The 25590-nt window shown below is 38.9% G+C and overlaps 1 protein-coding gene across 1 annotated transcript in view; it reads left to right on the top strand.

Annotated features, from left to right (window-relative positions):
- Window positions 1-25590, top strand: part of LOC126298529 (uncharacterized) — a 109965-nt gene that overhangs the window by 3081 nt on the left and 81294 nt on the right. Inside the window, exon 4 of the mRNA XM_049989889.1 lies at window positions 4989-5065. Within this exon, the coding sequence (XP_049845846.1) occupies window positions 4989-5065 (77 nt within the window). The remainder of the gene's footprint in view (window positions 1-4988; window positions 5066-25590) is intronic.

Below are 25590 nucleotides of genomic sequence, written 5' to 3'. Positions count from 1 at the left end.
TAATTTGTGCAAGGGCTAATTGAGTGTTAGATTTTATTGTATGTATGTATAACAAAATTGTATTATGATTATGATTCTGTTTGATAACACCAACTGTTCTTTGTTTATGGTGAAATTTTACCACAATTTGATGTGTCTCCTGTACCTGAATAAAATTATTTAGATTATGTTTGTTATGAGGCAAATGAACGACAATTCATGATATTCCTGTGAGCTTCTGTTAATTGATCTGCAAACATCCAGCATATCACCATGTTAATTAAGTCCCTAGAAAACATCACACTGGATATTACTTTTGCCATATTTCTTGTAATGTTGCTAAATATTGTTTTTCATAGGAAAACTCAGGCCACAGAATGTCACATTACAGGTTCTCATTGAATTATGACTAAAAAAGTAGGGAAACATAATATATGCCATATATTGTGACTTTGCATTTGGATTTTTTTTCTTTTAACATGCGTAAATAATCTCCAAAGATCTAATGTAAATTGTAAAAGACTGACATTTGCTAAGAATATGACAACCTCAAAAAGAAAGGAAGGGAAGTAAATACTACAGTCATCTCAAAAACAGTGAGATATTATTTAGACAGTAAAAAATTAGCTCTAATTAAAAAAAGTTTCATTTACAGCTTGAAACATAAAAATGACTTACACCTCCCAGACATTGATACTGTTGGACACGCACTTACCATAACCGTATGTTAGATGTGCTTGACAATGAAATGTATGATAAAGTTACACTTATCCAGCATTGATATGCTGTACATGAGTTTCTATTCTGTTAGCTATATACTCTGGAGACTCTAGCACTGTGGTCACAGGCATGCAACACACATTTTTCTCTCTTTATTGTGTTGTGGAAATATATTCTGGTACAGCACAGTATTTAAAATGCTTCTTCTGCAAAAGTTTATGACATGCCAATTCATCTTAACCCAAGAATAAATGGTGGACAATGTTGCGATGCAAATCTCTAGGCAGAGGAAATACATCTATACTTGGGACATATCTGTCCTTGGGGGAGGTGAAGGAAGTACTTCAATAACATATGTGAGATGTTGTCCAATGCTGAAAGTAAAAAAGAGTCACATCGCCCACCTGTGAGGTCTGTATGACCTATATTTCTGAAAGACCCAAACTTGGACAGGGGAATGTGGAGCTCCATTGTCAGGGGAGTGACAGATCTTTTTAGGAGTTATCAGTAGGTCAGGAAAAAAGTCCCATATGGACTCTGCATACTTGCTAGGGAGCCTTTCCTGAGATGAAAAGAAACTTCTGTTAGCAGCAGTTGAATATACTAGATGCAAGGCAGTACTACTGATGTCTGCTGTCTTGGTTCAGAGGCCATCCTTGGTCTCTTTCATTGGTTAGTTTAATTGGTAAAGGTCATTACCCTTGCTCATTGAGTGAAAGCATACCTCATGATTTATAGCATCATCTGTGGAACTGAAGGTAGGTATGTGGTGTAGAACCAGGCAGAAGATGTGAAACAGTGGATCCATTGCATCTACAATTACCTTGAGTGTAAATTGGGAAGTGCATAGTCCTTCTTCATACATCAGGAATACAGTGTCTTCAAGAGATAGCTACTTGGATTACAGAGTATACAGGACATATACATGAGGGTATTTTCAGATTAGGAAAACACCTCTACAGACTGGATGAGAAATTTGGTTTAGTACACCAAAGAGCCATGACTTTATCACCCATAGTTGGTGTTAATGAAAGTAAACATTGTTGTAGGTCATTGACTCTATAAGTATTCAGAGCAAGGTTCTTGAATTACTTCCACTCATTAAATGTAACATTTGGCACATAATACATGTAGCAGAAAGTTGGTTGAAACTGCAAATAAAAAACAATATATGCTGAAAGAACAAGTTGGTCACCAGTGATGGCAGTGTATTTATTGCTGTAAGGAACTCTGTAATTTCTAATGAAATAAATACAGAGTTAGAAGCAAGATCATCTGAGTAAAGTTAAGCACAGAAGGCAGGCCTAGAATAGTAAGTGTACGTTTTTACCATCTACCTACACCAAGAACCAGTGTTGGAATGTGTTAGAAAGAGTTTGGAAAATGTCTCGTGTAAATTCTCTGATCAGTTCGCAATGATACGGTGAAATTTCAGTTTGCCATCTATAAGCTGGAAGATGCATGTGGTTAAAGTGGAAGACAGGCACAAAGAGTCTTTAGGCACTATAATAAACATATTTACTGACAATTGTTTGATAAGAATTGATGAGAAAGTCACCTGTGAGGGAAACATGTTGGATCTGTTGACAACAAACAGGCCAAAACTTTCACATTCAGTGAATGAAAAAGCAAGAATCAGTGACCATGAGGTTGTTATATCACCACACATCATTGATGTTGAACAAAAAGCTCAGAAAAATGTAATGAAAGCAATATGGTGAACAAGTTGTTGCCATAGATGATAGTGAAAAATGGGAAAGATACACCCCATCTCTGTAATAATATTAGTAACATACTTCCCAAGTAAAGAGCACTGCTAGTGATACATAAATCCTAAATTAAGTTAGAAAAACATAGAGATGGCTTATCTATTGAATAGTCACAGGAAACACTAAAACCTCTTGGTTTCACATGAAATCAGTCAGTGGAATTGAGTTATCTGTCAAAACATGGGTTGGCCATGACGGTACTGAAACAAAAGATGACAAAATACTGAATATTAAATTCTGCTTCACTGAAGAGGATCACAACATTTTCTTTGCCTGAATATCACAATGATATGAGAATGTCCAATACAGAAATAAGTGAGTGATGCACTGAAAAACAGTTCAAATCACTTTATAGTGGGAAGACTACAGGACCTGAAGGATGCCCATTATATTCTAGACTCTTCTTTCAGCATGACTGGAGAAGGGCACATTTTTATTTTTAATTATTTATTACATATTCCATTAATCCATATTGTGATAAATCACAAGAATGTGGATCGAGTAATGATTACGTAACACAGATATAATACACATATATAAAATGACAACAATTTACCATAAATGATGAATAAGCTTGATGGTTAAAATCAAATCAAAGGTATAGCTCAAGTAACATAAAACAATTATATTGTCCAACTTAAACAGTTAAGATGAGTTATAGCAAAATACATTAACACAAAGTTTTAAGAATATAAATACCAATGGCATTACAGTTTACATAAAAACAATCAGTGCTTTATCTGCAGGTACTCATCAAGGCATTAGGTATTCTCTCAATTTACATTTAAAAGTTGGTAAGACATTAATGTGAACTTTAATGTCTGAAGGAAGAAAGTTGAAAATTTTTGTGGCAGAATAATCAACACCTTTTTGCACAAGACTTAAATGTTTCAGATCCCTATGTAAATCATTTTTTGACATTCACTATTAGTTTTAAAAAGAGACTGGTTATTAGAAACAAACATCATCAAAGAAAATATGTATTGAGAGGTGACAGTTAATATTTGTAACTTACTGAACAGATTTCTGCAAGAATATCTTGAATGAACACTGCTCATGATTCTCACAGCTGTCTTCTGTGCAGTAAATATTTTTTTGGCTAAAGGCTGGTTACCCCACAGTATTATACCATATGACATGACAGAATGAAAATAACCAAAGTTGGCAGCTTTGATAGCACCCTCGTGACCAATGGGGGTCATTACACGCAGAGCATAAGTTGCCACACTGAGGCCTTCTATGTAGGTCTAGGATATGCACAGACCAGTTCAACTTGCCATCAGTTAGAATGCCCAACAACTTAGATGATTCACAGTGTAGTATATTTAGTTTTCCACAGTTTAAATGGCATACTTAATTTTCTTGCTGAGATGCATGAAATTGCATAAACTGAGTTTTTTCAATATTTAGAATTAGTCCATTGCACTTAAACCATTATAGGATGTCAACAAGTACAAAATTATATTTATTTTATAGGTCATTGGTAATTCAACTTTCCAGCAGTAGAATAGTGGTGTCATCAGCAAAAAGAGTAAATTTAGACTCGGTATCTGTACAAAGTGGGAGATCATAAATGAAGATATGTCATTCCAATTCATAAATAGGGCTGCAAACTTCATGTGCAGGACTGTAGTCCTCTCACAGTGACATTAATTTTTTTGTGCATCAGTGGAACATACATAGTGCTTGATTATGATCACTTTTCTATGGAACAGAAAGCACTTGTGTAGGACTCAACATGGTCTCTGCAAGCACCACTCAAGTAAAATCCAGCTTGTTCTATTCTTCCCTCAGACCCAGAAGGCCATAAATAGCAGAGGTCAGGTTGGTGCCATGTTTGTTGATGTCCAGATAAACTCTAATACAGTGTGTCACCAACAATGTGCATATGGAGCCTTCAACACACATAAAGCTGTATTTGGAAACTTTACAGTACACAGAATTCAGTATGTCATTCTTGATGGAGCTTTTTATCAAACATTGTTGAGATATTCGAAATATAAAGAATATTAAGTGATCAGACTGTAATTATGTTCAGATTTGTTTTCCATCATCAGCATACATATGAGGTGTGACCACACACAGATATGAATACCCTATTGTATTCTTTGTGACATGGAAGCAAACTACCTGTAAATATCATCTTGAGAAACTTCTTGTCATACCTGGAACACTATGCACTGAGAACAAGCAAGAGCATAGTCAAAGAATTCAAAAAAACCTCGGAAAAACAATGCTGTTTTGTTTGTAAGAAAGATAATTATAATTTTGTTATTGGCAACCTTGGAACAGTTTATCAATAATATCACCCTAATATATAACTGCTACCAGAACCTATCACATCTGATCATCAAACTAGATGAAAATGCCCAGAAATCCAGCCATTAGCTTTGCATCTAAAACAGTATAATGTTTTATCAGCATTATACCCAATACATTTTCCAGAAATAACATTAAATCAATTGTGTATCTTCTATACCATCCAGATGCAAGTAATGTAAGGTTGTGTGCCATTCTCAGGTGTTTCTGCTACAGTGAAGACGGTGAAAGAATATTTGGTGAGGAATGGTGGAAAGATGCACAGAATATGACATGTGGTAAGTCAAACATATTTGACCTTGTATTTCATGTTTTTTAATTTCTTCATTTATTTTCTGCTCATGACACTTAATTTTACATGCATGGGCAACAACAACAGGGTGCAGACTACAACATTATTTTTTACAGTATGTTACCATGAAATAATTCATACAGTAGGATGATAATTCACTGCATAGTGTACTGTTGGTTTTATATACAACTTACTACTATACTTATTTGTAGAATAGGATTGTTTCTTATAATATTATTCATATTGAATCTGCATTTGATAGTAAATTACAAAAGAAATCCTTTGACATGCAGACTTATTGCTGTTATAGTTAACCTTCTGATAACCACACTGAAGTAGGTTTTGTGCCTTGTATCATGGTTGTGAGTTTCTATGTTCTTATTTGTGGTTTTGGTGTTTCCTTTCATTAGCATAATGCTTTATAGCATACATGCGGCATAAACTGTGAGAATATTGATTCTAGTGAATAGGCTTTTACATGGTATTTATTGTTTCACTTTCACTGCAATTCTCAAGGCTCTCTTTTGCTGTATGAAAAATCTTTTCATATTAGTGTGGCAAGTCACACCCCACAGCACTGTTCCATAAGACAAGCAAGGGTGTAATAATCCAAAAGAATACAGTCCTTAAGGTTTCAGAATTAAGGTATGGTGATAATATCCTTAAAACATATAGACTGAGTGTTATTTTTTTTTTTTTTTGCAGACATTGTCAACTTGCTATTTCAATGAAAGTCGGTCATCTACACATAAAATGAAAAGTTTACACTCTGAAGAGGTTTTTGAAACAATCTCATAATTCATAATATTTTTTTTTCTATTTGGACCACCTGATTTAAAATGAATAATATTTGTTCTTTCTAAGTTAGCTTTCAAGTTGTCTTTTTCAAACTGAGCCCTTGCCTTTTTAGTAAGGTTATCAGTCTCACCAATTAGGCTGGGCTCACTTTCTGCACAACAGACACCAGATGGGTCATCAGCATATGTGGTGATCACATGCTTATTAACTAGTGAACTTGGGCAATCATCTACATAATATATGAATAGGAATGGATCTAAAATGGAGCTATGAGGAACACCCAAATGCACATTTTGTATTCTTGACTGTCTCCCCTCTAGAACTTCTCCGTCATAATATATAATTTTATAATTTCTGTACATTGTTGTCTGCCTTTTAAATATCTTTATAGTAACTGCATGAGTTTTCTAGTGACACCACTCATCACAATTTTTGATAAGAATGCTTTCAAGAGATCCAGGAATACTCCTGCTGCTTGGGACTTTTCATTTATTTTTTCAAGTACATAGTGGACAAATCATACTGCTGCTGATGTCATACTTCGGCCTCTTCTGAAACCATGCTAGAAATCACTTAATATGTCAGCACTGCTGTAATGTCTTGGCATTCCTTTTAACATTATATTCTCAATCAATTTGCTGAATGTTGAAATTAGACAATGGTTCTGTAGTTCTGAACATCATTTACTTCCCCCTTTTTGTATAAGGGTTACACCACAGCCAGTTTCAACTTGTCAGGGAATACACTGTTTTCAGGAACCTAGTTTATTAGATGAACTAGTGATTTCACTAGATAATGTTTAAATTTATTCAATAGAAAAGGAGAAATTTTCATGCAATTCTGCTGACTTTTTATTTTTGAGGCTATTAATAAACTACAGGATGTGATCAGTGGGTACTGCAGATTCTGTACTGTAATTTTGTTCATTAGTGGACACAAATGTATGCTATGCACCTGGTTTTGTACAAACATCACTTTCAACAGTATTTATAAAAGTAATTATTAAAAATATGGTTAACTAGAAGAAGATCAAAAATATTATCATTATTCAGAATTAATTGTTACTTGTAGTTTCTGTTATATTGTTTCTAATTTTATTTAAATCTGACTAGCAAGACTTTGAAACATAATCTGGGCTTCACATCTGTTAACTAACTTTTGTTGCTTTTACTCTTCTGACTTCTTTGTGCAACTGATATTTGTAATGCTTGTAGAGTTCTTTCTCTAATTTGCAGTTGGTCACTATGTGCAGGTCATACATGTTTTCTATTTCTTTCTTCAGATCTTTTGTTTTAACATCTAATGGCACAGTTTTTGATTTTAAAGGTGGATTTTTATGAATACTCAATTTTTTTAATTGGATAGTACTGTTTATGTGCCCAGTCAGAACTTCTAAGAACCTGTTCCAGATTGAGGAATCACAACATGCCCATCAATGTACTCTGTGTGCAACAGCAGAACACCTGATCACACAGAAAATGTGTAATGATGAGAAAAGTAATGATGCACCACTGGGTGAGGAATTCCTTTCAAACTGTGTGACCGCCCATGGCACACATATTGCAAAACAACTTGAAAAGCTGCATCAGATGCAGTGACAGTTGCAGTATGTCAGAAATAAAGAGGAGAATTCTGAAGACTTCAAAAATGCCAAGAATCAATTTGAAAATATGATTCCTCAGACCAATGAAATGCTGTTTTGGTACTGACTGGCAATCAAGACAACATGTCAGCATTCAGATGTTGAGCAGTGGACCTGTACCACAACCCATAGAACTTCTGACTGTACAAATACTGGTGGAATTTTGTTAATAGTTTTTGAGGTAAAATCAGTAGGTATGTCAGAAGATCAAATCTTACAGTAGAGTGCAGCCCCAATCCCATTAGAAGATGCATCCAAAAGTAACATGACAGGATGAGCTGGGTCAAAATGAATCAAACATCTAGGACTTAAGAATGTGTCTTTCAATTGTGGAAATGCATACTGGCATTCTTTGGACCACAGAAAAAGAACATTTTCTCAGCATAGCCAGTTAAGCAGAGCAGCAAGTTGCACAGTGTTAGGAATAAATTTGATGTAATATGTAAGTTTCCTCATGGACACTTGGGAACTCTTTAACAGCAGACAACTGTGACAGGTATACACTGTGCATGTGACCTAAGTAGTTCAATTCTTCATGGAAGAAGGAGCACTTTTTCTTATTGCACTTTAAGCAAGCAGTAGAAACAACTGGAAACAAGCAGTCTAAATTTGCTAAATCTTCAGCAGGTGTATAGCCCATGATGAGAATATCATCTCCAATTGTGTGGTATGCATTTCTGCTGGTAGGCATGTACACCACAACTCATTGCCAGTTCAGTGCTGCCTGTGTTTGTAGTCATGGTTTGTTCTGCTCATCTGCAGTGATTGTTTTTGCAAATGCTGTTTTGTTCTTATTTTGTTTTTTTATTATGGAAAGTTTAAGTGAACAACATAGAGTTGTGACATTTTGTTTTCTACTCAGTAAAAATTGCGCTGAAACTGTTTTAATGTTGAAAACAGCTTACCAAGATGATGCTATGGGGAAAACTGAAGTGTATGAGTGGCTTGCTCAATTTAAAAATGGTGACATATCAATTGACGACAAACCTCATTCAGAATGTTCATCAACTGCCCAAATCAATGAAATTGTCGAAAAAAAAAAACAACACAAGAGCTTCTCCTCACAGACCACTGAAAAACAATTGACCAACTGTCAGAGATTATTAGGTTATCTTGGAGCTTAATGGAAGATTTGGGCAGACAGGAGACCGGTTCTTCACTATAACAATGCTCCTGCACACACAGTCATCTTCGTTAGACAGCTTTTGGGTTAAAATTGAATGGCTCCACTGCCCCACATACCTTACTCACCTGACCTGGCTCCATGCAACTTTTTCTTATTTCCATGTGTGAATGGGGCAAAAAAATAAGAAAAAAAAATCGAGGAAGAAGCTGTCAGCCATTTATAAAGATGACTACAAAAAATCTTTCGAACAGTGCAAGCGCTGGTGGAACAAATGTGCCAGTCATAATGGTGAGTGTTTTGAAGAGGATAGGGATGTTTTGTAAACACTTTGAAAATATATAACTTTTTAAAACATAATTGCAGTTTTTTTGGGTATCCCCAAGTAAATAATTTGTACAAGGAGGGACAGTTGATTGTTCTAAGAACCATAGAAAAATTACAAGAGCTGAAGCTCTTCAAATGACAGTCTTTCACACTGGAACAAACCTGTGTGAGTGTTTATCACAAAGTATTGCTTTGACTGTTAATCCAGCAGTTAACTGTACATATGCCTCACACAAATCTATCTCTGAAAAGTATCTGCCCTGTCCCATTCTGTCCATCAATTCCCCCAGACATGGAAGAGGAAAAGAATCCACTATTGTTTGTGGGTTTTCTGTTGCCTTAAGTCCACAAACAAACATTAACACTTGAAGGCTTCTTCATAATGATCAAGTATTACGCCCATTGGCTTACAGAAATCTATATCTACATCAACATCCATACTCCACAAGCCACCTGACGGTGTGTGACAGAGGGTACCTTGAGTACCTCTATCGGTTCTCCCTTCTATTCCAGTCTCATATTGTTTGTGGGAAGAAGGATTGTCGGTATGGTTCTGTGTGGGTCCTAATCTCTCTGATTTTATCCTTATGGTCTCTTCGCGAGATATACGTAGGAGGGAGCATTATACTGCTTGACTCTTCAGTGAAGGTGTGTTCTCAAAACTTCAACAAAAGGCCGTACCAAGCTACTGAGCATCTCTCCTGCAGAGTCTTCCACTGGAGTTTATCTATCATCTCTGTAACACTTTCGCAATTACTAAATGATCCTGTAACAAAGCACCCTGCTTTCCGTTGGATCTTCTCTATCTCTTCTATCAACCCTATCTGGTGCAGATCCCACACTGCTGAGCAGTATCCAAGCAGTGGGCAAACAAACGTACTGTAACCTACTTCCTTTGTTTTTGGATTGCAGTTCCTTAGGATTCTTCCAGTCTGGCATCTGCTTTACCAACGATTAACTTTATATGATCATTCCATTTTAAATCACTCCTAATGCGTACTCACAGATAATTTATGGAATTAACTGCTTCCAGTTGCTGACCTGCTATTTTGTAGCTAAATGATAAGGGATCTATCTTTCTATGTATTTGCAGCACATTACACTTGTCTACATTGACATTCAATTGCCATTCCCTGCACCCCTCGTCAATTCGCTGCAGATCCTCCTACATTTCAGTACAATCTTCCATTGTTACAACCTCTCGATATACCACAGCATCATCCACAAAAAGCCTCAGTGAAGTTCCGATGTCATCCACAAGGTCATTTATGTATATTGTGAATAGAAACAGTCCTACAACACTCCCCTGTGGCACACCTGAAATCACTCTTACTTCGGAAGACTTCTCTCCATTGAGAATGACATGCTGCGTTCTGTTATCTAGGAACTCTTCAATCCAATCACACAATTTGTCTGATAGTCCATATGCTCTTACTTTGTTCATTAAACGACTGTGGGGAACTGTATTGAATGCCTTGCAGAAGTCAAGAAACACGGCATCTACCTGGGAACCTGTGTCTATGGCCCTCTGAGTCTCGTGGACGAATAGCGCAAGCTGGGTTTCACACGACTGTCTTTTTTGAAACCCATGCTGATTCCCACAGAGTAGATTTCTAGTCTCCAGAAAAGTCATTATACTCGAACATAATACGTGTTCTAAAATTCTACAACTGATCGACATTACAGATATAGGTCTATAGTTCTGCACATCTGTTGGACGTCCCTTCTTGAAAACCGGGATGACCTGTGTCCTTTTTCAAACCTTTGGAATGCTACGCTCTTCTAGAGACCTACGGTACACAGCTGCAAGAAGGGGGACAAGTTCCTTTGCGTACTCTGCGTAAAATCGAGTTGGTGTCCCATCAGGTCCAGCGGCCTTTCCTCTTTTGAGCGATAATGCTGTTGTCTTGTTATTTTCGTACCTGAGCAACTTGCTCACATAATGCATGTGACTCAGGTCATGCATGAAAAAAATGTGGCCTTGAATTGTCCTTCACAGTTATGTGAGCTTCAAAATCTTTAGCCCTACCTGTACCTGGTTTAAATAACTACTAGTACTTATTACACAAGTTATAAATGTTAATGGGATGTACAGAAATAATTGTAGCAACAAATGCACAAATTGAACAAATCAGGCAACTTTAACCCAAAAATCCAAAATGAATTTTCACTCTGCAGATGAGTGTGAAACTTCCTGGCAGATTAAAATTGTGTGCTGGATCAAGACTCGACCTCAGGAACTGTGCCTTTTGTGGGCAAATGCTCTACCAACTGAGCTGCCCAAACACAGCCTATGCTCACAACTTTACTTCCACCAATACTTCATCTCCCACATTCTAAACTTCACAGAAGTTCTGCAAAGATTGTAGGACAGGTTGTGAATCATGCTAAGTTAGGTCAGTTGGTAGAGGATTGACCCACAAAAGTCAAAGGTCTCGAGTTTGAGTCTTGGACTGACACACAGTTTTAATCTGCGAGGAAGTTTCATATCAGCACACACTCTGCTGCAGAGTGAAAGTTCATTCTGGAAACATCTCTCAGGCTGTGGCCAACCCATGTTTTCACAACATCCTTTCATCCAGCAGTGCTCGTCCCACAAGTTTTGCAGGAGAACTTCTGTGGAGTTTGGAGGTAGATGAGATGCTTTTGGAAGTAAGGCTTTGAAGACAGGTCATGAGGTGTGCTTGTGTAGATCACTTGCTAGAGCTCTTTCCTGTGAAAGGCAAAGATCCCAAGGTCATGTCTCAGTCTGGCATACAGTTTTAATCAGCCAGGAAATTTCATAACCCAAAAATGTATGCACTGTTTTAGAACTGAGTTAATGAAAAGAAATACACTTTTGTCATATCTGGAAAATTTGTAGGCAAAATACTCATGCAAAGTACTGGAATGTCATGTAAATTGTAGGCAGACAAAATAGACATAGGATGCTGTAGCAGGGGGTACCGATTCTGTCATGTGTCTTTATTCATCAGGGAAACAGAAATACCTGTGTCTAATTGCAACTTAACTGTCTTTTGTTCCTCTTTTAAATGAACAAACAGTTTGTTTGTCTGCCAGCATATTCCTGCAGAAGATTTCCAGAATGGATCATATCTGAGTAAGTGGAATGGCCCATACTGTATACACCTGTGTGCACCTATTAACAGCATAGCTGTGGTTGCTATGTAGTTGCATGATGGCAACTGTCATCCCAACCTCACTTTCATGTAAACAAATTGATTGAATGTGACCTTCACACTTACATTGAAAGCAATTTGCATTAAAGGACAATCTTTCTGATCATGCCTCAAAAAGCCCTGGGGACATGATTTTCTTCCAGAGCTTTGTAACACGCATCATGTGTCATGAGACTGAAAGTTTTTACTTCTACTGTTCTTACTGTTTGTCTGAGCTCTCTTTGTAAATACTTTAACACTATTCTGTGCTTAAGACTGTGTGTCTGATGCGCTACAAACAGAAGAAACACATGGAGCCTCAAAATCAACCTCTGTGAGACCACAATTGTCTAAGATCTCCCTATAGACAGAACAGTTTTTATATAAGGCCTAGGCAGTTTTAGAATTTCTGCATGAAAGTGTGCATCTGATACATTCTGTGTGATAGCATCAAGTATCATGACTTCACTATAATTCATTCCACGTGAACGCATAAAATTGCAATTCCTGGTGATACCCGTGAGTCCCGCTAGCACTGTTTGACTGACTGAGTAGGCTGCTGCTTCAGATGAAACAATTAACAGGGCAGGCAGCTGGCATGAAAAATCAGTGGATTAAGCCCCAATTCTCATTGTCATTTGTTATGACCAGACAAAACTACAACTGTTTTCTTTGATTGCTCTGGGAGATGACTTATTGGAACTACAACATACAAAATGTTAGTTCTCGTTATTACATGAATGCATAAAAAGATTTACTTAATGTGATACTTTTTTTTTTTACTGCAGGAGTAATTGATAATTTACAACAATCATTGACTGTGAATGCATCACCTGAGGTATAATTAACAAACTCTTATCTTGAAGCGCAAGGTTCAAAATTTACAGAAGTACATTTTCATCTAAAATATCAATAACTGTTTAGTCCTACTTGATGATGTTGGCTGCTTCAGTTGAGGTCAGAAACTGTGGCAGAGTGCTCCCATGCTCAGCTCTGTATTGACCTCTGTGTGAGGGCACAGCTATGCTGAGTGAGAGGGTGTGTCTTCTTCGGCCTCTCCATTCATTGTTGTGGATTGTAATGAGACATCACTGATGACTGTGGTATCAATGCACATTGAAAAAACTGGTATGGGACCACTATATTCGGAGGGTTTCTCATGTTTCAAGCCATGAAGAAAAATATGGCTAACAATAATTTTGGACCTAAACACACACGAATTTTGAAAATTTATTTATTTAAAGTAGAATTCAGTAGCTGAGCACACATTCAATTTGTGGTATTTGTTAGTTAGTCTTCTGCATCTTCACATTTAAGAGGAATATTTGACTCTTCATATACACTCCTGGAAATGGAAAAAAGAACACATTGACACCGGTGTGTCAGACCCACCATACTTGCTCCGGACACTGCGAGAGGGCTGTACAAGCAATGATCACACGCACGGCACAGCCGACACACCAGGAATCGCGGTGTTGGCCGTCGAATGGCGCTAGCTGCGCAGCATTTGTGCACCGCCGCCGTCAGTGTCAGCCAGTTTGCCATGGCATACGGAGCTCCATCGCAGTCTTTAACACTGGTAGTATGCCGCGACAGCGTGGACGTGAACCGTATGTGCAGTTGACGGACTTTGAGCGAGGAAGTATAGTGGGCATGCGGGAGGCCGGGTGGACGTACCGCCAAATTGCTCAACACGTGGGGCGTGAGGTCTCCACAGTACATCGATGTTGTCGCCAGTGGTCGGCGGAAGGTGCATGTGCCCGTCGACCTGGGACCGGACCGCAGTGACGCACGGATGCACGCCAAGACCGTAGGATCCTACGCAGTGCCGTAGGGGACCGCACCGCCACTTCCCAGCAAATTAGGGACACTGTTGCTCCTGGGGTATTGGCGAGGACCATTCGCAACCGTCTCCATGAAGCTGGGCTACGGTCCCGCACACCGTTAGGCCGTCTTCCGCTCACGCCCCAACATCGTGCAGCCCGCCTCCAGTGGTGTCGCGGCAGGAGTGAATGGAGGGACGAATGGAGACGTGTCGTCTTCAGCGATGAGAGTCGCTTCTGCCTTGGTGCCAATGATGGTCGTATGCGTATTTGGCGCCATGCAGGTGAGCGCCACAATCAGGACTACATACGACCGAGGCACACAGGGCCAACACCCGGCATCATGGTGTGGGGAGCGATCTCCTATACTGGCGGTACACCTCTGGTGATCGTCGAGGGGACACTGAATAGTGCACGGTACATCCAAACCGTCATCGAACCCATCGTTCTACCATTCCTAGACCGGCAAGGGAACTTGCTGTTCCAACAGGACAATGCACGTCCGCATGTATCCCGTGCCACCCAACGTGCTCTAGAAGGTGTAAGTCAACTACCCTGGCCAGCAAGATCTCCGGATCTGTCCCCCATTGAGCATGTTTGGGACTGGATGAAGCGTCATCTCACGCGGTCTGTACGTCCAGCACGAACGCTGGTCCAACTGAGGCGCCAGGTGGAAATGGCATGGCAAGCCCTTCCACAGGACTACATCCAGCATCTCTACGATCGTCTCCATGGGAGAATAGCAGCCTGCATTGCTGCGAAAGGTGGATATACACTGTACTAGTGCCGACATTGTGCATGCTCTGTTGCCTGTGTCTATGTGCCTATGGTTCTGTCAGTGTGATCATGTGATGTATCTGACCCCAGGAATGTGTCAATAAAGTTTCCCCTTCCTGGGACAATGAATTCATGGTGTTCTTATTTCAATTTCCAGGAGTGTATATTTTTAGTTTCCAGAAGAGAAAAATAGGTGAGAAAATCACTGAATAAGGTGAATGATGCATTACTGAGAACTGATTTTTACCCAAAAACTGGTAATTCACTGCTGCCACATGTTTTGGTCCACTACTTTACAGCAAGGGAAAAGGCATGAGGTTTGGACTTCAGCTAGTGAGCATTACACTTCTTGACAGAAATCCTTCTTTGCTGTTCCACATGTACACAGATAATGCCCATGAATGACCCCATTACAGCCAAAAAGTGTTAACATCATTTTTCCACTTGATTTGCATTTTGTTTCAAGCCACAGATGAAACACCAATTCTTGTTACAAGTAATGACCTTGTCTCAAAATGTCCTATCACAGACAATTGTGGAGAAAACGACTTGATCAGACTCAACCCCATTATCCATTTCCTCCTGTATCACTTGTACAGTGCTTCTACTTGTTAAAATCTTCTTGCAAGATTTGTAAAGCAACTTTTTATTGCACATTTAATATTTTTTTTTATCTACATTTACTTCTATACTCTGCAAATTACTGTGAAGTGTATGGTAGAGGGTTTGTCCCATTGTAATATATATTAGGGCTTTTTCCTGTTTCATTCATGAATGGAGCTTGGGAAGAATGATTTCTTAAATGCCTCTATGTGCACTGTAATTAGTCTAAGCTTCTTTTCACAGTACTTGTTGGAGTAATACAAGGGATTATAGTATATTCCTAGATTCATTGCTTAAAGTTGGTTCTAGAAAATTATAAGCAGGCTTTTACAGGATAGTTAGTGTCTATCTTCAAATATCTACAAAGTTCAATTCTTTCAGAATCTTTGTGACACACTGCCATGAATCAAACAAACCTGTGACCATTCATGCTGCCCTTTCTTGCATCCATTCACTGCACCTTGTCAGTCCTATTTCGTACAGTTCACAACACATGAGTAATATTCTAGGATGGTTCACACAAGTGATTTGTGTGCAGTCTCTTTTATAGACACAGTGCATTAACATAGCACTCTACCAATGAAACAGTCTGCCACCTGCTATGACTGAGCCTATCTGATCATTCCATTTCACATCCCTACAAATTGTTGCACCTAAGTATTTGTACAATTTGGTCAATTACAACTGTGGATTATTGACATTGTAGCAATAGGATACTAAAATTTTACAGTTAGTTAGGTGCACAGTTTCATACTACTAGCAGTGTCAGCCACGGACAATTGCCAAATGTTATTGAAACTGCATTATGAGGAAATGTGAAGCGCTTATAAGAAAGCAATAGGGAATGGATGGAAAAATTACTTTTGGAATTTAAGAATTTATTTTTTCCTAAAGACCATTACCAGTTACACATATTACACAGCACTGCATAACAATGGGAAATGCAAACCATACAGAATATCTAGGTACTTACAGCCAATTTAGGAGGAATTTATTGATCAACAGCTGAAAGATGGAGCAATTGAAGAAAGTAATAGTGAATGAAGGGCAGGAATAGTCATCATGCCAAAAAAATCAATCAATAGAACACGAAAAATAGGTTTTGTTGTGATTGCAGACATCTAAATGTAAAAACCATAATCACACCTACCCTTTGCCAAACATTACAGAAAAATTGGACCATTTAGGGTAAAGCAAGTATTTTTCAACACTGTATCTGAAGAGTGGTTATCACCAGATAGAGGTTGCATCACAGGATCGACACAAAACAGCATTTTTGGCCCACTGGGGACACTACAAATTCAGAAAAATACCATTTGGATTCTGTGCAAATGTAGGAACACGTGATGAAATACTGACCCTACGACTTATCTTAGAAGAAAGATTAAGGAAAGGCAAACCTACGTTTCTAGCATTTGTAGACTTAGAGAAAGCTTTTGGCAATGTTGACTGGAATACTCTCTTTCAAATTTTGAAGGTGGCATGGGTAAAATACAGGGAGTGAATGGCTATTTACAATTTGTACAGAAACCAGATGGCAGTAATTAGAGTCGAGGGACATGAAAGGGAGGCAGTGATTGAGAAGGGAGCAAGACAGGGTTGTAGCCTCTCCCCGATGCTATTCAATCTGTATATTGAGCAAGAAGTAAAGGAAACAAAAGAAAAGTTCAGAGTAGGTATTAAAATCCATGGAGAAGAAATAAAAACTTTGAGGTTTGCCGATGACATTGTAATTCTGTCAGAGACAGCAAAGGACTTGGAAGAGCAGTTGAACGGAATGGACAGTGTCTTGAAAGGAGGGTATAAGATGAACATCAACAAAAGCAAAACGAGGATAATGGAGTGCAGTTGAATTAAGTCAGGTGATGCTGAGGGAATTAGATTAGGACATGAGACACTTAAAGTAGCAAAGGAGTTTTGCTATTTGGGGAGCAAAATAACTGATGATGGTTGAAGTAGAGAGGATATAAAACATAGACTGGCAATGGCAAGGAAAGCATTTCTGAAGAAGAGAAATTTGTTAACATCGAGTATTGATTTGAGTGTCAGGAAGTCATTTCTGAAAGTATTTGTATGGAGTGTAGCCATGTATGGCAGTGAAATTTGGACGGTAAATAGTTTAGACAAGAAGACAATAGAAGCTGTTGAAATGTGGTGCTGCACAAGAGTGCTGAAGATTAGATGGGTAGATCACATAACTAATGAGGAGGTATTGAATAGAACTGGGGAGAAGAGGAGTTTGTGGCACAACTTGACTAGAAGAAGGGATAGGTTGGTAGGACATGTTCTGAGGCATCAAGGGATCGCCAATTTAGTACTGGAGGGCAGTGTGGAGGGTAAAAATCGTAGAGGGAGACCAAGAGATGAATACAATAAGCAGATTCAGAAGGATGTAGGCTGCAGTAGGTACTGGGAGATGAAGAAGCTTGCACAGGATAGAGTAGCATGGAGAGCTGCATCAAACCAGTCTCAGAACTGAAGACCACAACAACAACAACCATTTGGATTAAAAAATGTACCTGCAACATTTCAATGATTGTTGGATGGAGCACTCAGAGGCTTACTACCATGGCAATGCTTAGTGTATCTTGATGACATAATCATCTATGAGAGAGATATGGAATATCATATGCAGGGATTAAGGAAAGTATTCCTAAGGTTACAACCAGTAAAGTAAATACTGAGTGATAAACTAAAAACTAAACTCTTTCCAAACAGGCCTCAGAAGGCCCAACATCCTCAGCCAACAACCATCACTGGATGTGGACATGGAGGGGCACATGGCCAACACACTGCTCTTCTGGACAATGTCAGATTTCATGACCAGAGCTGCTACTTCTCAGTCAAGTAGTCCCTCAGTTGGCCCCAGAAGAGCTCAGTGCACCCTGCTTACCAACAGTACTGAACCATCATCCATCCAAGTGAGAGCCAAGTCAGGCAGCATATAACATTGGTGATCTGATGGGGACCGGTGTTACCACTGTGGCAAGGCCTTTGGCAACATTGAATACCGAAAAGTGTAATTTTGTGAAGGAAGATGTAGGATACCTAGTTTAAATCATAAGTAAAAATGGGATGAAGACAGCTCCAAGATTAATTAAAGCTGTTCATGAAATTCCTCTAACAGAATTGGTAAAGGAGTTGCAATCATTCTTAGGAGTTGCAAACTATTACCACTTGTTCATAAAAGGATTTACAGATATTGCCAGACCATTGACACAGTTGTTAAAAAGGGTACTAAATTTTTGTGGTTAGAAGAGTGCCAGCATGCTTTTGAGGAGCTAAAACAAGCTTTAACATCAAGTAATAATATTGGTATTTCTGGATTTTAATAGAGAACTTGTTTTATCATGTGAAGCATCAGATATGTGCACTTGACTGTGTGATGTCACAAGAGGTAGAAGGCATAGAACATCTGGTAGCTCATGCATTAAGACAACTAAATTCTACACAAATAAATTTTTCCACAATGGTGGAAAAGATGTTAAGACTTATTTATGGAATCAGATATTTAAAATGTTATCTCCACAGTAAAAAGCTTAGAGTAATAACAGATCATGCAGCATTAAAATGATTGCTGGAATTAAAGGATCCTTTTAGTAGGTTGACACAATGGGCAATAAGACTAAGTCACCTTATGAACATTGGAAGAAGCATGGAAATGCTGATGGCTTAAGTAGAAAAGTATCAGTATTACATATTGGTGTAACGAGCATAAGGAATGGCAAGCTGCACAGGGAAAAAATGATGAATGTAAGCAGTATTTTAAGCAGTCCAAGTTTTGTATGCAGCATGGGTTACTATGCAGACAAAGCAAGTTGGGACAGCAGATAGTGGTACCAGCAAAGATAAGGGATAGAGAACAACAAGAAACTGATGGTCACATAATAGTTGGACATGGAGGTAGCAGATCTACCAACAGAAGAGTAACAGAAAGGTACTGGTATGAGAATAGGCAGACGGATGTAAACCAGTATATGCTGAACTGCATACAGAGCACACAGACAGAGGATCTGTGTATACAAGAGTACCTGTGCAAAAGTTACCTAAAGCATTAACACCATTCAAATTTCTGGGGTTTGATGTTTAGTTCCACTCAATTACACACCTGACAGGAATAAGTATATATTCACAATCATATATCATTTTTCAATAAATAACCAGCAAGCAGCAACAGGGGCACAAGCACATATGAATAATTGGATACTGAAGTTTGGAGTGCCTGAAACAACAGTAACAGACCATGGAACAAACTTCATGTCAGATTTATTCAAGGAATTGTGAAACTTATTGAATGCAAAGAAGTTAAGGACAGGTCCTCTCCATCCGCAAGCCAATGGAAGAACAGAAAGAGTTCATAGGATAATCAGAAAGAAGCATGGATACTATGTTGATTTACATTACACCAACTGGAATGTCTATTTGAAGTATATCATCTCCACCTACAAGTCAGAACAGCATATGAATACAGGGTTATTGCCATATGAAGTTGTAGATGGTCATAAAATGCCATCAACATTCAGCACATTGAAAACAAAGAAAGGGAAGAATGGAGAGTCTGCTAAGGAATTTGTGAGTAATTAGGGAAATTTGGAACAGAATACAGAGGGGGCAAATACGTAAACACTGGAGAAACATGAGAAGCAGTGAACAGTACAGCAATAATGCCATGGTGTAAGGTCAGTCAGTAGATGATACTTTCGGCTTTGTATATGCTGAAAGGAAAGACAAAGAAGGTTTTTGCAAAGAATCTGAGGCCATATCAAGTGGTAGAGACTACATCATCAGTAAATGACAAGATCCAGTTGCCAACGAGAATGAAAATTATGCATGTAGGGTGGTTAAAACGTTTTCCAAGAGAGTCCAGAAGTTATTCCAGAGATAGGAGATGTGGACCGAAAAGGGAGAGTGAGGAGAAAGGTATCATACAGTAAAAAAGAGGTTGTAAATGAAACAGTAATGAGAAACCGGTATGGATTAAGGTCTAGGAGGTAGTCATTTCATTTTTTTTTTAAAGCTAGGTTTAGATTTAGTGAAATTAGTATAAACAGCTACAGAGCACCAATGAATTTAAGAGTGAGGAAAGTGATGGGTATTCCTGCCCGTAGGTGAGGTTGGAGGCTTTCTAGGCACTGGGATACATTGTTGCCACATTACAAGCCAAATACTGCTGAGTCTACAGTATACATTATGAATAGACACATGAATCAAATGGTCAAAGGTTCCTATCACTCGACAATTGCGAATTTTTAATGTAATGTAGTAATTTATAAATGAAAGATTGCAATTAAATAAAATCTGCATGTACTATTTTTAATGACTTTAAATGAGTATGATAGTAGAAGTACTTTTGAGAATGTGGTATATTTCTGCAGAACACTTACTGGTGTCGATGGTCCAGCAATTAAATAAAATATAAGTTGAATAACAGGGAAACAATAGATTATTACTTCAAGTAATTAGTTATGAACAACAGCATAGCTTGTGAGATATTTGCTTCTAAATGCATACTATGTCTTCATTGCAGAAGCCAGCGCACAGAAGCTAGTGCACAGCCATACAGCTTGTAAATACCGATTTACTTGCTGTGTCAGTGTGGGTGCAGGATAAAGTTTCAAACTTAACTGACCTAAAATGCAAGCAATTTTAGTTTCTCACAAAAGACTTATTAGTCCTCAGTTCAGAGAATCTTTTTCACCATTACTCCTAAAGAACACAGAAATAATCTTTTCTTCTTCTGCAAAGAACTGTAAGTAGTGACAGCATGACTTTACTCACTACAGCAATGAAGTATTTCCTTTTGAGCTTAAAAAGAAACTTATAGAGGCACTAACACTCAGTATACATGACTCCAAGGACTTTCATGTGAAATTTCACACAGACTGGAACTGACAATGAATGCTGATGAATGATACATTTGTGACATACACTTTTTCAACAAAATCAGTCCTGTGATCTGAGGATTTTACAGCATATGCGCTTGCCTCCCAAGGTTCTCTGATGTACTGCTAGATCATTCATCAAAGGTCCATGATATTTTGTTGAATAAAGGTTCTGCCATCATCAGGTGGTGCTGATGGAATTAAGTGTTATGTACTTTAAATGCAGTGTTATGCTATTACAGACTTGTTGGCCTGCAATAGGTGGATGTGGCACTCATGTTCTTACACCAAGCTTCAGTTGTGCAGATCATTTGTCCAGTATAAGTTTTTCCACATTTAAACAGGACTTGGTGCATCCCAGCTTTCTCTAGATACAGGTCATCATTCACTGTCCCTAATAAAGCTCTTATTTTGGCTGGCAGCCAGGAAACTGGTATTATGTGGTGTTTTTGCAGTAGCCTTTTTTTTGATAGTATATTGTCAGCAAAAAGTAAGGCAATGGTCTTTTTATTTTCTTCTTCTGTGTTTTCATCCTCTGCATCATTCTTGGGGCTCTTGTATCACAGAGCCATGCAAATCTCTCAGTTACTGCATCCATTCTCATGAAATATGGATTCCAGCTGCTGCAGCTCTGCTGTCAGACTTCGTTTATCTGAAATGGAATATGCCCTGTGTACTACAGTGTTGAACATGCTGTTCTTCTGTGAGGAATGGTAGCAGCTGGAGGCAAGGAGGTACAAATCAGTACGTGTTGGATTACAGTATATGCTGTGGGCAAGTGAGCTGTCAGGACAGGGCTGAATTAGTACATCAAAAAGAATAAGTTTTTCCATATTTTTCTATTTCCATCATAAACTGAATGTTTTAGAGACGTTTTCTGGGTCCATGTGACCAGATGACACAAGTGTCCTCAACATACCGAAAGAGACAAACAGGTCTTAGTCCAGTGTTTCTAGTGCTCTATCCTTGACACGCTCTATGAACATCTTTGCTGCAACTGGTGAAAGGGTGGACTGCCCCTTAGCAACACCATTAGTCTGCTCACAATATTGTCCTCTGAAAATAAAATAGATCGATGTCAGAACATGTCTAAAAAGCTGTGTCAGCTCAGGGTTCAATTTCTCATTGATTAGTTCTATGGAGTCTTCCAAGGGGTCTTGAGTGAAAAACGAGACAACATTAAAGCTGACCATAATGTCAGACTCCTGCAGCCTTAGCTCCTTCAGCCAAATCATCCAAGTTTCATATGTGATTTGTACACTTGCTCACTTGAGGGCACAACTGATATTTTTATTATATTTGCTGCAATCATTTACAAATCACCTGCCACCTAGCTTCTAAGACAGGTCATATTTTGACAATATGAAATCATACATGTACATAACGTGAAACTTTTTTGATTTTTAATAGGGGTTAATAATATTGCAGCTTCAAATACTTATAGACTTAAAAGTAATTAAGAAATGAAAATCTTAGGATTAACAATTTATGAATAGAAGATAGAAATGTAGGAAGATGGAAATATATTGTAAGATAGTATCACATTATGACATATTATAAATTTCGAAAATTTTTCTAAAACAACAAGAATCTTGCATGTAAGAAGAAGAAATAAAAGATAATAGGAAAGTACATATACACTCCTGGAAATTGAAATAAGAACACCGTGAATTCATTGTCCCAGGAAGGGGAAACTTTATTGACACATTCCTGGGGTCAGATACATCACATGATCACACTGACAGAACCACAGGCACATAGACACAGGCAACAGACCTGTTGGAACAGCAAGTTCCCTTGCCGGTCTAGGAATGGTAGAACGATAGGTTCGATGACGGTTTGGATGTACCGTGCACTATTCAGTGTCCCCTCGACGATCACCAGAGGTGTACGGCCAGTGTAGGAGATCGGTCCCCACACCATGATGCCGGGTGTTGGCCCTGTGTGCCTCGGTCGTATGCAGTCCTGATTGTGGCGCTCACCTGCACGGCGCCAAACACGCATACGACCATCATTGGCACCAAGGCAGAAGCGACTCTCATCGCTGAAGATGACACGTCTCCATTCGTCCCTCCATTCACTCCTGTCGTGACACCACTGGAGGCGGGCTGCACAATGTTGGGGCGTGTGCGGAAGACGGCCTAACGGTGTGCGGGACCGTAGCCCAGCTTCATGGAGACGGTTGCGAATGGTCCTCGCCGATACCCCAGGAGCAACAGTGTCCCTAATTTGCTGGGAAGTGGCGGTGCGGTCCCCTACGGCACTGCGTAGGATCCTACGGTCTTGGCGTGCATCCGTGCGTCGCTGCGGTCCGGTCCCAGGTCGATGGGCACGTGCACCTTCCGCCGACCACTGGCGGCAACATCGATGTACTGTGGAGACCTCACACCCCATGTGTTGAGCAATTCGGCGGTACGTCCACCCGGCCTCGCGCATGCCCACTATACGCCCTCGCTCAAAGTCCGTCAACTGCACATACGGTTCACGTCCACGCTGTTGCGGCATGCTACCAGTGTTAAAGACTACGATGGAGCTCCGTATGCCACGGCAAACTGGCTGACACTGACGGCGGCGGGGCACAAATTCTGCGCAGCTAGCGCCATTTGACGGCCAACACCGCGCTTCCTGGTGTGTCGGCTGTGCCGTGCGTGTGATCATTGCTTGTACAGCCCTCTCGCAGTGTCCGGAGCAAGTATGGTGGGTCTGACACACCGGTGTCAATGCATTCTTTTTTCCATTTCCAGGAGTGTACTTGTATCAGAGATTCCACCATCTAGCCATCTCAGGTGTGATGGCTCAGCAAATCGCCAAGCCTGTCACATATGAGGCAGTGCACAAAATATATCTTTAATATACATGTGATGATATATGTGTACAGACATGTGTTGTATTACTCTTATATTACATCATTTTCATTACAGGTGTTATTTTACTTAAGTTTAATAAATATTTGTATCATTTAAATTACATTTATTACTCGATAATTATACTACTGTATTGAAATGACAGTCAATCCATTTCTCTGTTCTTTAATTTAGTCATATCTTACATATTGGTCTGTATATTGATCTCACTATTCGTATTTGTTTCAGAATCTAAATTTGTTTCTGTGTTTGTGTCTTTCTCTGTGTCATTCCAAGTATCTGTTCACATGTTTGTGTGTTTGTTCTTGTTTTTGTGATTCAGGTAACATACATGACACAATATTGGTTATGCTATTCAGTATGCTCCAGTTGTCCAGCTGTCATAGTCTCTGCCCTGTGTTCTCATATTTAGTTTGGAGTATCTGTGTGAGCTTGTCACAATGTAAAGTGACGTATTCGGGAGTTCATAGTTCGCTGCAAGCACACGAAACAAATGGAAGTGTTCTGGGTATGGACCATGATCCATGAGGGAATTGGCTTGGGAAAGAGTTAAATACATATTTATATTGAAATACCACACACAGTCAAACCTGCATGAGAGGATTATAAAGGAAATTGGTCATTTATGTAGAACATATTGCTCTAACAAACATACAACTTATGTTCTGATGATTCTGGAGTTCCAATTAATACTAAATGAACTACCTCAGATGTTGACAGGATTGTCCTGTCAAAATATTAAATAGGAATTTTATTGGAGAACTTCTGCTAAAGGTAATATGCTGGACCTTTCAAGATAATAGGGACATTACATTCCAAAGGTTTATGGTTGATCCCAAAACGGGATGCAAAAAAGTACTTTGTAAAATTTATACAATAAATATGTTGAATTCCTCAGGATAATCTATGAGCCTGCATCTCGTGGTCGTGCGGTGGTGTTCTCACTTCCCACACCCGGGTTCCCGGGTTCGATTCCCGATGGGGTCCGGGATTTTCTCTGCCTCGTGATGGCTGGGTGTTGTGTGATGTCCTTAGGTTAGTTAGGTTTAAGTAGTTCTAAGTTCTAGGGGACTGATGACCATAGATGTTAAGTCCCATAGTGCTCAGAGCCATTTTTGATAATTTGAACCACCAGGTTCTGAGTTAAATTGCTTCATTTCTTTCCAGTTCAGTTTTCTGTGAGGAAATTTCTTCCTCTTCAGCTGTTCTATTGACTTTCAGCTTTCTCCTATTATCTTAGAGTGATTTTTCCATCATAAAGTGTACCTGTTAGAAACATACAGATATACCTATATTTTGAATACATAAGTACTGCATAATCTTCATAAGTCATTCCAAAAAGGTAAAGATTTACTATAATAACTGAAGAAAATTCTACAGTACAATAAAATTAAGTATTTATTTGTGTAATCTTCACAAAAATGATCAAAATACTTTCGTATATTTTGTATGTGGGATTTTTTATTTTTTCGTTCCATATAGGTCAGGTTTTATGTTTGTTTTATAGAGGAGGT

The sequence above is a fragment of the Schistocerca gregaria genome, chromosome X (assembly GCF_023897955.1).
Source record: "Schistocerca gregaria isolate iqSchGreg1 chromosome X, iqSchGreg1.2, whole genome shotgun sequence".
Classification (NCBI taxonomy): domain Eukaryota; kingdom Metazoa; phylum Arthropoda; class Insecta; order Orthoptera; family Acrididae; genus Schistocerca; species Schistocerca gregaria.
Note: the sequence above shows the minus strand (reverse complement) of the source record. Positions and strands in the feature narration are given on the sequence as shown.